The sequence below is a fragment of the Nicotiana tabacum genome, chromosome 19, assembly GCF_000715075.1.
Source record: "Nicotiana tabacum cultivar K326 chromosome 19, ASM71507v2, whole genome shotgun sequence".
Classification (NCBI taxonomy): Eukaryota; Viridiplantae; Streptophyta; class Magnoliopsida; order Solanales; family Solanaceae; genus Nicotiana; species Nicotiana tabacum.
The window spans coordinates 7,940,298-7,954,295 of record NC_134098.1 but is presented as its reverse complement, the minus strand read 5'-3'; the positions used below and the strand labels follow the sequence as shown (position 1 = coordinate 7,954,295).

The following is a 13,998-nucleotide window of genomic DNA, read 5'->3' as shown; positions in this document are numbered from 1 at the left end:
CAATATCGAACAAGGAAAAACAAGCTAAGATATATAGAGAGAAAGAGAGGAAGAGAGATTCTTATTTCTTCTTCAATTGTGTATTTTTCCTATCTATTACAAGGCCTTTATATAGGCATGAAAAGTGAATAAAAATATGTCATTGAATATGTCATTAAACATAGAAATATGTCATTAAGCATTTGAGAAGATCATGGAGGAAGAGTAGACATCCAACTTATTGATTTCTCTTATAACATATATATATATAACTCTCGAGCATTTATCTCGCTCGCATTAGCTGAAGTGCAAGTTCCACGCGCATACTTCCATTTAGGTGTTCCTTTTTCGGAAATTTTATCTCTTTGAACATTAAAATTATAAATATGAAATAATTTTGTCCAATATCAAATATCTTGCTTTAGAACTCCATGAGCACGTTTGAATCTATTTAATTCATACCCAACCCTATAACCATGCCTAAGGAAAGTAGAACCGAAAATTAATCGGAAATTGAATGGAAAACAGAAGGATGAGAGGGTCACAGTTCTCCCAATTTCCCTTAACCTATCTAAACTTTTAAGAAACACAGGGAAACTCTGCCAAACCTTTTAATACTACAAAAGATAGGAGGGGGAGAGAGGAGTTAGAAAATAAAGGGAAGAGAAATATGATACAAGATTTAAATTTATGATAAATTGATAATTAAAAATGTAGTAATCAACACTTTAAATTGAGGATTGGTTTCAAATGCGATTGAATTAAATGTATTATTAATTTAAATTAAAACGTACTTAAGGTAATTATAGTACATAAAAATTGAACTTTTTAGACCGGAAATGGTAAATCGACAACAAAATAAAAAAATATTGTATTGTATTATATCCACTATAATTTTGAATTTTAAAGTTATAACTTATAATTTCAATATTTATGTTAAGCATGAAGTAGGAGTAAGTTATAACATAAAAATACAATTATATCGAATAAAGAACCAAAAAATTACAAATTACTAAAATAAAAATTTAAATTTTAAGTTGATATCAAATTCTGATAAGAAATGAGCCTAAATAATGAATTTTATTTTCATAATAACATATTACATGATCAATTGAGCCAATCGAGATCGACAACTAAATTAGGTGTGCCCTAAGTTAGACTAAGCTAAGCATGACAAAACTGAGCGAGGCTGAGCTCTGAGCCGACTCACCTCTTTTCTTGTCCTTTCATCATGTATTTTTGTTAGTTTTCAATTAACAACCAACGCGTTTGAAGACCGAATTTCTTGCCAAACCAAAACCCTATAAAAGGAGCATATTCAATAACTCTTTAACAAAATAACCCTCTCTTCCATTGCAAAATGCAGTTCTTCAACTTGGTTTCCATTTTTCTTTTTGTATCTTCTCTCTTTTTATTTAGGAAATGGAAGAAATCAAATAGCCAAACAAAAAGATTGCCTCCGGGTCCATGGAAAGTGCCTTTTCTTGGAAGCATGTTTCATATGCTAGGTGGACTTCCACACCATGTCCTAACAAATTTAGCCAAAAAATACGGACCCCTTATGCACCTTCAACTAGGGGAAATGCCTGTAGTTGTAGTTACTTCTCCTGAGATGGCAAAAGAAGTACTAAAAACTCATGACCTTGCTTTTGCATCTAGGCCTAAACTTGTAGCCGTTGAGATTGTCGGCTATAACGGGACAGACATTGCCTTTTCTCCCTACGGCGATTACTGGAGACAAATGCGTAAAATTTGTGTCATGGAATTACTTAGTGCAAAAAATGTTCGATCGTTCAACTCGATTAGACGTGATGAAGTTTGTAGTCTCATTGAATTTTTTCGATCATCTGCCGGTGAGCCAGTTAATGTAACAAAAAGGATATATGTATTCGCAAGCTCTATGATATTTAGATCAGCGTTTGGGAAAGTAATCAAAGAGCAAGACGAATGTATACGACTAATCAAAGATGTTTCAGGATTAGTAGGAGGGTTTGATGTGGCTGACATATTCCCTTCACAGAAGGTTCTTCATGTGCTCAGTGGAAAGAAGGGTAAAACAATGTATCTCCACCATAAGATAGATACTATTATTGAGAATGTCATCAATGAGCACAAGCAAAATCTTGCAACTGGCAAGTTCAATGGTCAGTTAGGAGGTGAAGATTTAATTGATGTATTGCTAAGACTTATGAAGGATGGAAGCCTTCAATTTCCAATCACCACTGACAACATCAAGGCCATTTTTATTGTAAGTACTATATATAATGCATAAATCTACCCACATTATTATTCAAGTATGCATGCACTTGCATTTTTAAATTCCGTGATCATTTTTGGTACCTAGAGAATTGATATAGTGGCAAGCAGAGGACTTAATAAAATTTACACATTAAAAAGATTACAATAAAAAATTATGTCAGCCACCACAATTTAGTATTTCTAGGGTTGTGAAATAATAGCTAAATATAATATATTAGAAAATAATTTTGGCCTTGAAGTTAAAAGAAATTTAAATATTTCAGTAGAAATTGGTGAAAAGATTATAAAGACAAATAGCTAGCAATCAAGACATATTATTAAACTTGCTCATCATGCAGGACTTGTTTGCTGGTGGAACAGAAACTTCATCATCAACAGTTACTTGGGCCATGGTAGAAATGATGAAGAATCCAAGTATACTCATCAAAGCTCAATCTGAGGTAAGAGATACCTTTAAAGGTAAAGAAACTTTCGATGAAAATGATGTAGAGGAGTTGAAATACCTAAAGTTAGTAATTAAAGAAACTTTTAGACTCCATCCTCCACTTCCACTGTTGATTCCAAGAGAATGTAGGGAAGAAACAAATATAAATGGCTACACCATTCCTTTAAAAACCACAATCATGGTTAATGTTTGGGCGATGGGAAGAGATCCAAAATATTGGGTTGATGCAGAAAGCTTTAAGCCCGAGAGATTTCAGCATAGCACTATGGATTTTACTGGTAATAATTTTGAATTTCTTCCCTTTGGTAGTGGAAGAAGGATTTGTCCTGGAATATCATTTGGTTTAGCTAATATTTATTTGCCACTGGCTCAACTATTGTACCACTTTGATTGGAATCTTCCTACCGGAATCAATCCAAGTGACTTGGACTTAGCTGAATCGACTGGATTAGCTGTTCTTAGAAAGAGTGACTTTTATTTGATTGCAACTCCTTATCCACCTTCACGGGAGTAATTTGGTGGCATCAAACATGTTTTAAACTTATCTTTTCTTCTTATTTACTTATCACCCTCACCACTGTACTTTCTTTCCTGTTGTGCTCTATGTTTTTACTTATTTATAATGCATATGTCTTATCTATAGAAAATGTATCATTACAGTTTTACATAGAGAATATCAAATAAATGCTTTTCTGTTAAATTTTGGAATGTAATGAATGGGGTTGTCGTTACTTAATTTAATTAAATCCCCTTATAAGGAGTATAAGCAAATGTATCGTTATATTCTATTATGTTCGTCATCCCAATCCCCATATTTTATTGTTAAGATGTGTCGAGAGTTCTGAAAGTTGGGTTATTTTCATTTAGGGTTAACTACGTAAATATCGCTTCAAAGTTAACACCAATTTTCATTTAAACTTCTAGTCAAAAACTACAACATTAATTAAAGTTTACTTTACCCATGGTAATCTGGCAAAACATTCAATTAAAAAATGTTACGTGAATTTTGATTAATTAATCCAATTATTCTTTTGAGAAAACAACAGAAAAAAAAAAAAACACATTTGTGAAAGTATTCTTAGCCCCTCCCTTCACTTTCCTCGCCAACCCCCTTCCCCCATCCCCACCTCAGGGCGATCTACTTCTTAACCCACCATGGTCGTCTTCTTCCTCCCTCACCCCTCAACATATACATACTAGTTTTTAGAGCGCCAAATTAATATATAAAATCAAAACCTCCGAACAAGAAAATGAGGAAGCTGAATGTGGATGCAAGAAGATGTTCAACTGTTATATTAAAATGAGTTTCGAAAGTTGTATTATTTTCATTTAAGGCCAAGTACAAATATTCCCTCAAAGTTAGCACCAATTTTTATTTGAACACATCATGCACCGTGAACAAGCAAAATATTTAATTAAAAATGCCACGTGACGTTTGATTAATTAATCTAATTTTTTTTTTTGAGAAAACAAAAAGGAAAAAAAAATATTTGTGAAAGTGTTCTTCCCTCCCGGCTCCCGTCACTTTCTTCCCCAGCCCCCCCCCCCCCCCCCCCCAAAGTCGATCTACTTCTTAATCCACCATGGTCGTCTTCTTCCTCCCTCACCCCTCAACTCACTTACTAGTTTTAGAGCGCCAAATTAATATATAAAATCAAAACATCCGAACAAGAAAATGGGAAAGCTGAATGCTCTACAAGAAATATGTGATACGGTCACATTTAATTAGTGACACTTATAATAAATGTCAGAAAAAATTTAATTTAGTGACATTTGTTAGAAAATGTGATAAGAATATCGGCATTTATTGAAACATGTCAAAAAATATTTTGGCATTTGATTTAAATGTCATATTATTAGGAATATAACAACATTTAATTAGTAACATTTATAACAAATGTCAAAAATAATTTTTTCCCCAACAAGAAAAAATAACTTTAAACATTTTAATGGGCCTTTAAGCTTCTCTTCTTTTTACAGAAATACAAAAGAAAGTTAAAAATAACAGTCAACCCTATTTCTCCACAACTCTTCAAGCCGCAACCGTAAGAACTATGAAACTTCATTAGTTCATCTCCATATCTTTCACTCATTCTGATCACAATCCGCTGGTAAGATTTTGCTTCAATATAAGTATTATAAATCTCAACCTTCTGTATTTTGTTTCTTTACTGCTTTTGACTGTTTGTTGATAACCCTAGATTTTCCATCTATAGTCTTGAGATTTCTTTTTATTGAACCTTTTGATTCGTTTCAGACCTAGAAGTGCCGCCTGCTAGGACTAAAATTCAGCAATTACCGCTGTCAGAATCTCGATTTGCAATCAGATTCATCTACTCTAACTCGTGTTATGTACGTTTGGACTTTTCTTTTCGAGTGAAATCAGATTTGTGATATTTTGGTTACTGAAATTCTTGAACTTTTTTTCTTTCTTGTTGTTTATTTTTGTTTTCTTTTTGAAGGTGAATTTCCTGCAAAAGAGTCTAGTAACGTTGATACTACTCCATATGAGGTTAAAATGTTATATTGCTACTTACCCTTTTCCCTTAATCAGTTTGGTGATTTTTTTTTTTTTTTTTTTTTTAATTTCAGATCTTGGATACATCAGATTTTGAAGGTCGCGAGATCAAATAATGTGAAGGAATCCTGATTTGGTGAAAGTATGGAACACTCATCAAGAGAAATACATGGATGCTGAAGCTTTAAATTATGTTGGTGTATTTGAAAATTATAAGAGAAAAGTTATGGTTATGTAGTCATATGTTAAAGTAGTTCATTATTTTGTTTGAATCGTATGTGGTGTACAACTCTTGAAACTTTTGAAATGAATAAAAATGTTTGTAGTATTGTAAGATCAGCAATAGTTAATTCTTTATTTTCTACTTTCTTACTACACATTCTACATAATACTTAAAGGAACAAAAAAGGAATATTTTTTTTCTTAATATCATAATATAAATAATGATTTTGATATTCAAATAATATGTCAAAAACAAACGATTTATCTGACATTTTTATGTATGTCGCAAACAAGTTAGTTTAAGAGCTCAAATTGTTGACATTTGATAAACGTTAAATAAATGTCACTAGATTTTTACCGATACTAATTTAAATGTCGTAAAATTAACGACATTAAAATTTTCAATATTTGATTTAAGTATAAAATAAAAGTCGCTAAATAAATTTACGACATTTAATTTAATTGACTTATGGCGACATTTATATAATGTCGCTATATCCCATGTTTCTTGTCGTGATGTGGATGCAAGAGAATGAGAGATATGTTTCTCTTCAATTCGATACCCTATTATACAGAAGAGATGTTATGCAATAATTAAAGGCTTGGTGGCTCTCATATGACTATTATTATGAATTGCTGCTTTACTTTATTAATATAATCTTCTGACTTTAATAGTAAACAAAAAAGTAAATAATGGGGTTGTTCAAGCTGTGAAAAAGTGAAGTTTGCTATTAATGTTTGAATTGCCCTGGTATATGAGAAACTTTTATTCCAAAAAATAGCTGTGATAATAGAAAAAGAACGAAGTTTTTTTTTGGTGGAGAAAATGTTACAGGGATGCGGCGGTAAAAGATCAGTGCTCAGTAGTTTATGCATGGTAGAATGATAATTGAAAAGTAGTGAAATGGAGAAGATTAATATCTAGTGAAATGGAGAAGAATTATTGATAATGGGGAAAATCTGATTATGGAAAGAGAGAGTCAAAATGGTATTAGAGGTGAAGAATGAAAGGATCCGATGGAGAAGAGGTGAGGCGTGATATGCTCACAATGCCATATCAGCAGCAAGTGTTTAATTTAAACAATTTATTAGGTGTTAAAGAGTTCAACTAGAACAAGTCCAAAATAGAGCGTCTAAATAAAAATTGATGTCAACTTTGAAGGGTTATCTATGTGTTTGGCCTTCATTTGACAAACACTACTAGTAACAATAAAGAGATCAGAAATCAGACAATTTCAGCTATCTTCTAGGAGCTAAATTTAAAGTCAAACAAAGATCTGGATTGGATGCAACTGATAGATCATTACTGCAATGCAATCAACGGAACATACCCTATTCATTTCAATTTATGTGTTTTATAGTAATATATATTGTTTTGGTCTATTTAAAAGAAAATGTCATATAGAATTTATTTTAGTAAATATTTATTTCAACATTCTCGTATTACCCTTAATAACACTCCCTTATAGAAATGCGATAACATATTTTCCCACAACATTCAAAAGATATAATTAGTATTGTCACGACAAAAAATCTCACCGCAGGCGTTGTGATGGCACCTAATCTTTAAGTCTAGGTAAGTCGATTACTATCAATGATTAGGCCAGTTTTAACAATAATAATTAAAAATATAGTTTAATATAATAACGAACCAAAAGCGGAATAAGCCTACGCGGCAATAATCATAACAACCACCCAATATTTGGTAATACAGAGTCAAGAATTCTAGCTGAATACATGGAATGATCTCAAAGATCGAAATACAATACTGTTCAATTGACAAGCTGACAGTACAATATAAGGAAATGACTCCAAGGGACTGCGACGATCAAGCAGCTATACCTTGAATCCTCGCGATCAACAAGCTAACTTCGCCCGAGTCCGATATCTCTAATACCTGGCTCTGCACAAAAATATACAGAAGTGTAGGATGAGTACACCACGGTCGGTACCGAGTAAGTATCAAGACTAACCTTGGTGGAGTAGTGACAAGGTACAAGTCAAGACACTCATTAGACAACATAACATGTGCAGTATCGAAGTATAAAGCTAATAATGAAAGCAGGAATCAGTCAATGGCAACAAGAATCAACATGTGACATAAACAGTAAAGCAATAAAAACACCAATAAAATACCATTGAAACCAAACAAGGAATACAAATGACAACCAATTAATCAAGTCGTTCTAACACAAGTTTTGCAACAAAAATTACCCGAGATACATAATCTCATAGTCACAAGTCACGGGTCTCAACCCACTATCATATGCTCGCGACACCTTGTGCTCACATTTCAAATCACAACCGCACGGACAACTCACGTGTCAATATCTCAATCCGCCCGGCATGATCACATCACTACTAAACAAATATGGTTTTAGCGACGGATAAATTCTGTAGCTAAATAGAAAACTTCGTCGCTAATCTCATTTAGCGATGGATTAGCGACAGATTATCAATAAATTCTGCTAGCTACGGGCGATTTAGCGACATATTAGCGACGACGTTCGTAGCTAATTCATGTTTTTTTTTGTAGTGCATGCTCACATTCACAATCCGTCCGGCCTTTTCACAGGCGCACAATCACAATCCGCCCGGCATGGCCATAGGCTCACAATCACAATCCGCCCTGCATGGTCACATGCTCATAATCACAATCCGCCTCGCGCGGTCATAGGCTCATAATCACAATCCGCCTGGCGTGGTCACAGGCTCATAATCACAATCCATCCTGCGTGGTGACAAGCTCATAATCACAGTCCACCTGGCATAGTCACAGGCTCAGTATCAACGTGGAAACAAATAATACAAGAACACATGGGCATGATCAATAAATGTCAAGTTTCATACTCCTAAGCTAGTATAACTAGCATGCTACAGTGTGTGCTTGGGCGTTTGTACGACTATAGCCCAAGTCAACAAGTAATATCAAAGACATCGAGTAATGCATCGAAGCAACACAACAAATCACGTAAGGTGTATGACATACACAAGGAAAAATACACCCTCACACGAATATCACCAACAAAATGTCCCCAAGCCATATCACATCATCCTTGACATTACCACCCTTATTTTTCCGATAGGTACCCGTATCACTCCGTCCTGACAATATCATTAGCTACCCGTATTACTCTCATAGCTGCACGTATCACTCTGTATCATAACCACCCTTATCGCTCCGTTCGGACAATAGCACAATAGCCTCATGTATCACTACGTACATTCAACAACAATGAGATGCCACCCTTATGCCCCACATAACAACAACGGTAAAGTGCCACCCTTATAATCCGCATAACAACAACCACACCACACAAGAATTCACATGTGCTAATATCACAACAACACGACATATGAACTCGTACCGCAAGTGACCAAAGGTCATAACCTTTCCAAGGATCCAACAATATCAATATTTCCAAAGCAAATAGCCCACGACTCAAATACAATGTGTATAGAATCTCAATAACAATGAAATGAACGGGAAAGTAACTCAACAAGGAACCACAACCCCTTTATACACAACTTCAAATAAAGTTGATTAATGACTTTCGATAACCTCAATTCCAATTAATTATTTAAGGATAAAATCGATAGTGAAAGTACTTCCATAAAATGGAAAACTTCGGATTGTAGTGTATGAATTAGGCTAACAATGAAAGAGATGGCACGAACTAGTACTACATCTAAATGCATGAGAACAACCCGAAAACAAACGGATTCCATGTAACAACAATTTCAACTAAGAGTAACTCAACCATAAAAGTGATCACATAATGATAAAAGTGGTAAGAAGTTCAAAAAATGCATATAAGAGCAAACTCTACAAGTAAATGATGTGGCATGTAACGAAAACTTCAAATATAGCATGTGATAGTAGACATGGTGAATAACAGATATAACATGTGCTAACAATTCCAAATAAATACATGAAAGAAGCCTAAGAGTCCAAACTGGTCAATTTCCACAATACGTACCCGTCACCTCGTGTACACGGTTTTCACATAACCCTACTAGCACAAACGACTCAAATCCTAAGGGGTATTTCCCCCACACAAAGTTATGCAAGATACATACCTCAAAAAAGCTAAACTACTATTCTAAACAACCTTCAAACGACTCAAATCTAGCCAAACTAACTTAATATCATAAATAAAAATAACACGAAACAAATTCTGGATAATAAAGCTTTGATCTTTAATGATAACTAAAAAGTCAACCCAAAAAGTCAACCCCGGGCTCGCACCTTGGAACCTGATAAAATTCACCAAAATCCGATCACCCATTCTGACACAAATCCAACCATACCAAAATTATCCAATTCCAACATCGAATAGGCCTTCAAATCCTCATTTTACATTTTTGAAAGTTTATACAAAAATTCTCATTTTGTCCCATTCAAATCACTAATTTAGTGTTAAAAACAAAGATGAAATCATGAAATATAATCAAATCCGGATAAAGAACACTTACCCCAACAACACGTGAAAATCCCCTAACAGATCGCCTAAATCTGAACTCTCTAACTCAAAAAGTGATACAATATCAAAAGCCCTCGAAATAGAATACTTATAATCTGCTTAGTAATTTACTCATCGCAATCACGAAAAATCACTCGCGATCGCGGAGACAAAATGATAACAACTTACAAAACCTTAATCGTGAACTCATAACAGACGTCGTGAACACGACACACTGTCTCGAGCTCACTAAGCGAATGCGGTTTCACCCACACGATCGAGGATAACAAAGGCCCGAGGCCCCTTCCAGCTTCCCTTATACGCGATCACGTAAGTCAAAATGCGAACGCGAACGCCTCTTCGCAACCGCGAAGAAAAAAGTACCTGAGACCACCATAACACTATGCGAACGTGAAAGAACAAGCATGAACGCAATGAAGAACACTAGATGACAAAAATCAGCAGTCCAAAATAGAAGGAAATGGCCTGTAGCCCATCACGAACACACCCGAGGTCCCCGGGAATCCGTCCAATCATAAAAATCGGTTCCATAACATAACACGGACCTGCTCGAGGACTCAAATCATATCGAACAATATCAAAACTATAAAATCGCACCTCAAATCAAACTTAATAAACTTATGAACTTTCAACTTCTACAACTCGCGCCGAATCATATCATGTCAACCCGGAATAATGTCAAATATTGCATACAAATTTCAAATAACATAAAGGATCTATACCAACTCCTAGAATCGAAATCCGAACCTGATATCAACAAAGTCAACTCCCAGTCAAACCTCTCAACCGTCCAGACCTTCAACTTTCCAATTTTGCCAAAATGCATCAAATCAACCTACGGACCTCCAAATCCGGACACACGCCTAAGTCCAAAATCATCATACGAAGCTATTGGAATCATCAAAATACCATTATGGAGTCGTCATAAAAAAAAGTCAAACTCCGGTCAACTCTTTTCACTTAAACTTCTAAACAAAAGAACTATTCTTCCAAAGCAATCCCAAATCATCCGAAAACCGAACTTGACCACACACACAAGTCATAATACATAATATGAAGTTACTCGAGACGTTAAGCCATCAAACGGGCTGTTAATTCTCAAAATGACTAGTTGGGTCGTTACATTCTCCCCCTCTTAAACAAACGTTCGTCCTCGAACGTGCCAAGAACCATTCCGAAGTCATCAAATCACTAAATGAACTCACCTTATATATACTTGCGGGTGATCCCATGTCACCCCAATCCACATAGGCCCGACAATACCATCTCAACTAAAAATTAATCCTTCCACCCACACTAATAAGCCTTAGAACCAATTTTTTCACCATCCGATCATTTCCCAAGACCCGATTCCCACATCAACACACGATATCGGCCTTAACCAGCTGCAAAAACTCATGCATACACCTACAAGATACAACCACACGACATTACACATCACACATATGCCCATAACAACATCTCTGACCACTATAGCAAACACCGGCAATTAACCTTATATTAGCTGAACCCCATTCCAAACCTTCACAACACTGACAGCGATGCAAGAAACATGAAGATTCCATGACCATTCACTCAAATTAACAAGTCACATATAACGTCGCTTGGGAACACACCTCACAAGCTCTAACTTAACAAGCACAACGCAAATATGATTGAATATGTAAAGAGAAACACATGAGAGAACTATCAAATAAGCCCGACAGATACAACTCCCTATTAGTACCATACTACGAATCAATTCTACAAGGGAGAATCAAAACATATGAACTAATCACAAGGATCTCACCCTAATATAACCCTCCGCGGCACGTAGCCAAGTTCAAACATATCAAACCACATGAAAACTCGAGGATCCCACTCTCAGCTCTAAATCACAAGTAGAATACATATCATACCAGCCAAAACCTTCCACTAACTCAATTCTACGGATAAAAATCACAACACGTAACAGACTTCCCATACCGATAGAGCACGTAAATCACAAATCGTAGCCAAACCATTAAGAATCACATCAAAACATACTATAATAAGTAACAGAAAGTTCAATATAGTCGTATAGCTCTTAAAGGTAAACAAAACAAAATGATAGACATTGGCTACCATAATAGAATCTCCCAACAGGGGTAAACACATAAGTAGAGTACAAAATCACGAAACTCACTCATATGTGAAACAAGATATTAGGACTCACCCTGATAAGCAGAACCGAATCAAAATAAGAATGATTCCCCTCTATAACAAATCGAAACCATACCTGTAATGGCACCATCTTGTGCAGTAGCCTTAGCCATACCATAGAAAGCATATCAATGGGTCGAGCCTCTCCCTCTAGGGTGCCCTCTACCCTCCTGTCCTCCATCCTTAACTAGTTGTGCATATGGAGTAGCAACTGTAATGGAGCCTGTAGCCTGTAGCCTGAGTGCTCTGATGAAATCCACCCCTCCCGAGTCTGGGACAATCTCTCATGATGTTCCCAGTATTACCACACTCATAACAACCCAATTACAGGCATGGCTGCTCGTACTGAGTCTGTGTTGGATAACTGGAATATCCACTATAGAAACCCTGTACCGGTGGTGCACTAAAAGATGATTGCCCCAAATGAGTACCCTGACTAACTGGAGCACCACGAGTAGTCTAAAGTGCGGACTAGACTGGCTGACTGCCCGATCCTCTACCATGATGGGTCATTGCTAAAAAGTAGAATCCACTAAACCCTCTTGAACCCGAGACCTCTTGGTCTCCTTATCCTCCCTTTCCTCACCCAGAATACACTCTAACCTCCTCGTAATCTCCACCACCTGCTGAAATGGAGCATCAGTCTCCAACTCCCGAGCTATGCTGAATCTAAGATCATAACTGAGCCCCTCAATAAATCTGCGGACTCGCTCTCTGACTGTAGGAACCAAAATAGGTGCATGATGGGATAACTCACTGAACCTGATGGCATACTCTAACACCGTTATGGTGCCTTGATGCAGCTGCTCAAACTCTGTACACCATGCAACCCGGAGGGTTTGGGGAACAAACTCCCTAAAAAACATCTCTAAAAACTGAGCCCAAGTGGGCGGTGTTGCATCGGCTAGTCTACCCTCCTCAAAAACCTGCCACCACTGATATACTGCTCCCGACAACTGAAATATAGTAAAAGCAACTCCGCTCACCTCCACAATACCCATGGTGCGGAGAATACGATGACACTTCTCTAGAAAACCCTTTGCATCTTTGGTAATTATGCCACTGAAAGTAGGTGGACTATACCTCTCAAGCCTCTTTTGCGCCTGCTCTGATGCCCATGTCCTGACCTCAGGCTGAATCATAATAGCAGGCAGTACCGACACCACACTCGGAACCTGACCCATATGAGCCCGCTGCTCTAGAGTACGAGCGGTGGGAGTTTGAGTTCCTCCCCCAATCTGTAAAGTAGCTTGTGCAACAAAGATCAATCTTGCCTGAGCCAATGTGCCAAACATGCTCATGAACTGAGTTAAAAGTCTCCTGATGTACGGGGGTAACAACAGGTGCCTCCGGTGCCTGTCCCCCAACCGGAGCTAATGGAGGCTCCTCAACGGCTGCTTTGGCAGGTGCCCTAGCTGTGGCACGTTCCCCTCCTCGGCCTCGGCTTCTCGCGAATCCAGCAGAGAGCACAAGTGTCTAATCAACTACTCCGGTAGCACGTGTCCTCACCATTTGTGAGAGAATAGAGATACAAGGGCTCAAACTTCAAAATCTACAAATCTACACGACAGGAACGAAAGAAGTGGAATTTTCCTAATAGTTTCGTAGCCTCTCGAATATAAGTACAAACGTCTTCGTACAGATCTGCAAGACTCTACTAAACTTGCTCATGACTCGAAGAACCTATGAATCTCGAGCATTGATACCAACTTATCACGACCCAAAAATCCACTACATGCTTCGTGATGGAACCTAGTCTCGAAATACAATATTATTCAATTGACAAGCTGAAAGTACAATATAAGGAAAGCACTCCAAAAGACTATGATGACCAAGAAGCTCTACCTTGAATCTTCGCGACCAACAAGCTAACTCCACCCAAGTCTGATATCTCCAATACCTAGCTTTGC

General features: G+C 36.7%; 1 protein-coding gene across 2 annotated transcripts; it reads left to right on the top strand.

Annotated features, from left to right (window-relative positions):
• The first annotated feature begins 1,318 nt into the window (after positions 1 to 1,318).
• LOC107786326 (premnaspirodiene oxygenase-like) lies at positions 1,319 to 5,492 on the top strand. 2 transcript variants are annotated; one of them, XM_075239806.1, is made up of 3 exons: positions 1,319 to 2,227; positions 2,577 to 2,678; positions 5,276 to 5,492. In XM_075239806.1, exons 1-3 carry the CDS (start codon positions 1,340 to 1,342, stop codon positions 5,315 to 5,317), a joined length of 1,032 nt encoding a protein of 343 aa, XP_075095907.1. In that variant the 5' UTR covers positions 1,319 to 1,339; the 3' UTR covers positions 5,318 to 5,492. The 2 variants fall into 2 exon arrangements, with proteins under 2 accessions (XP_075095907.1, XP_075095906.1); XM_075239805.1 differs by lacking the exon at positions 5,276 to 5,492 and having other exon boundaries at positions 2,577 to 3,426.
• The last annotated feature ends 8,506 nt before the right edge of the window (positions 5,493 to 13,998 follow it).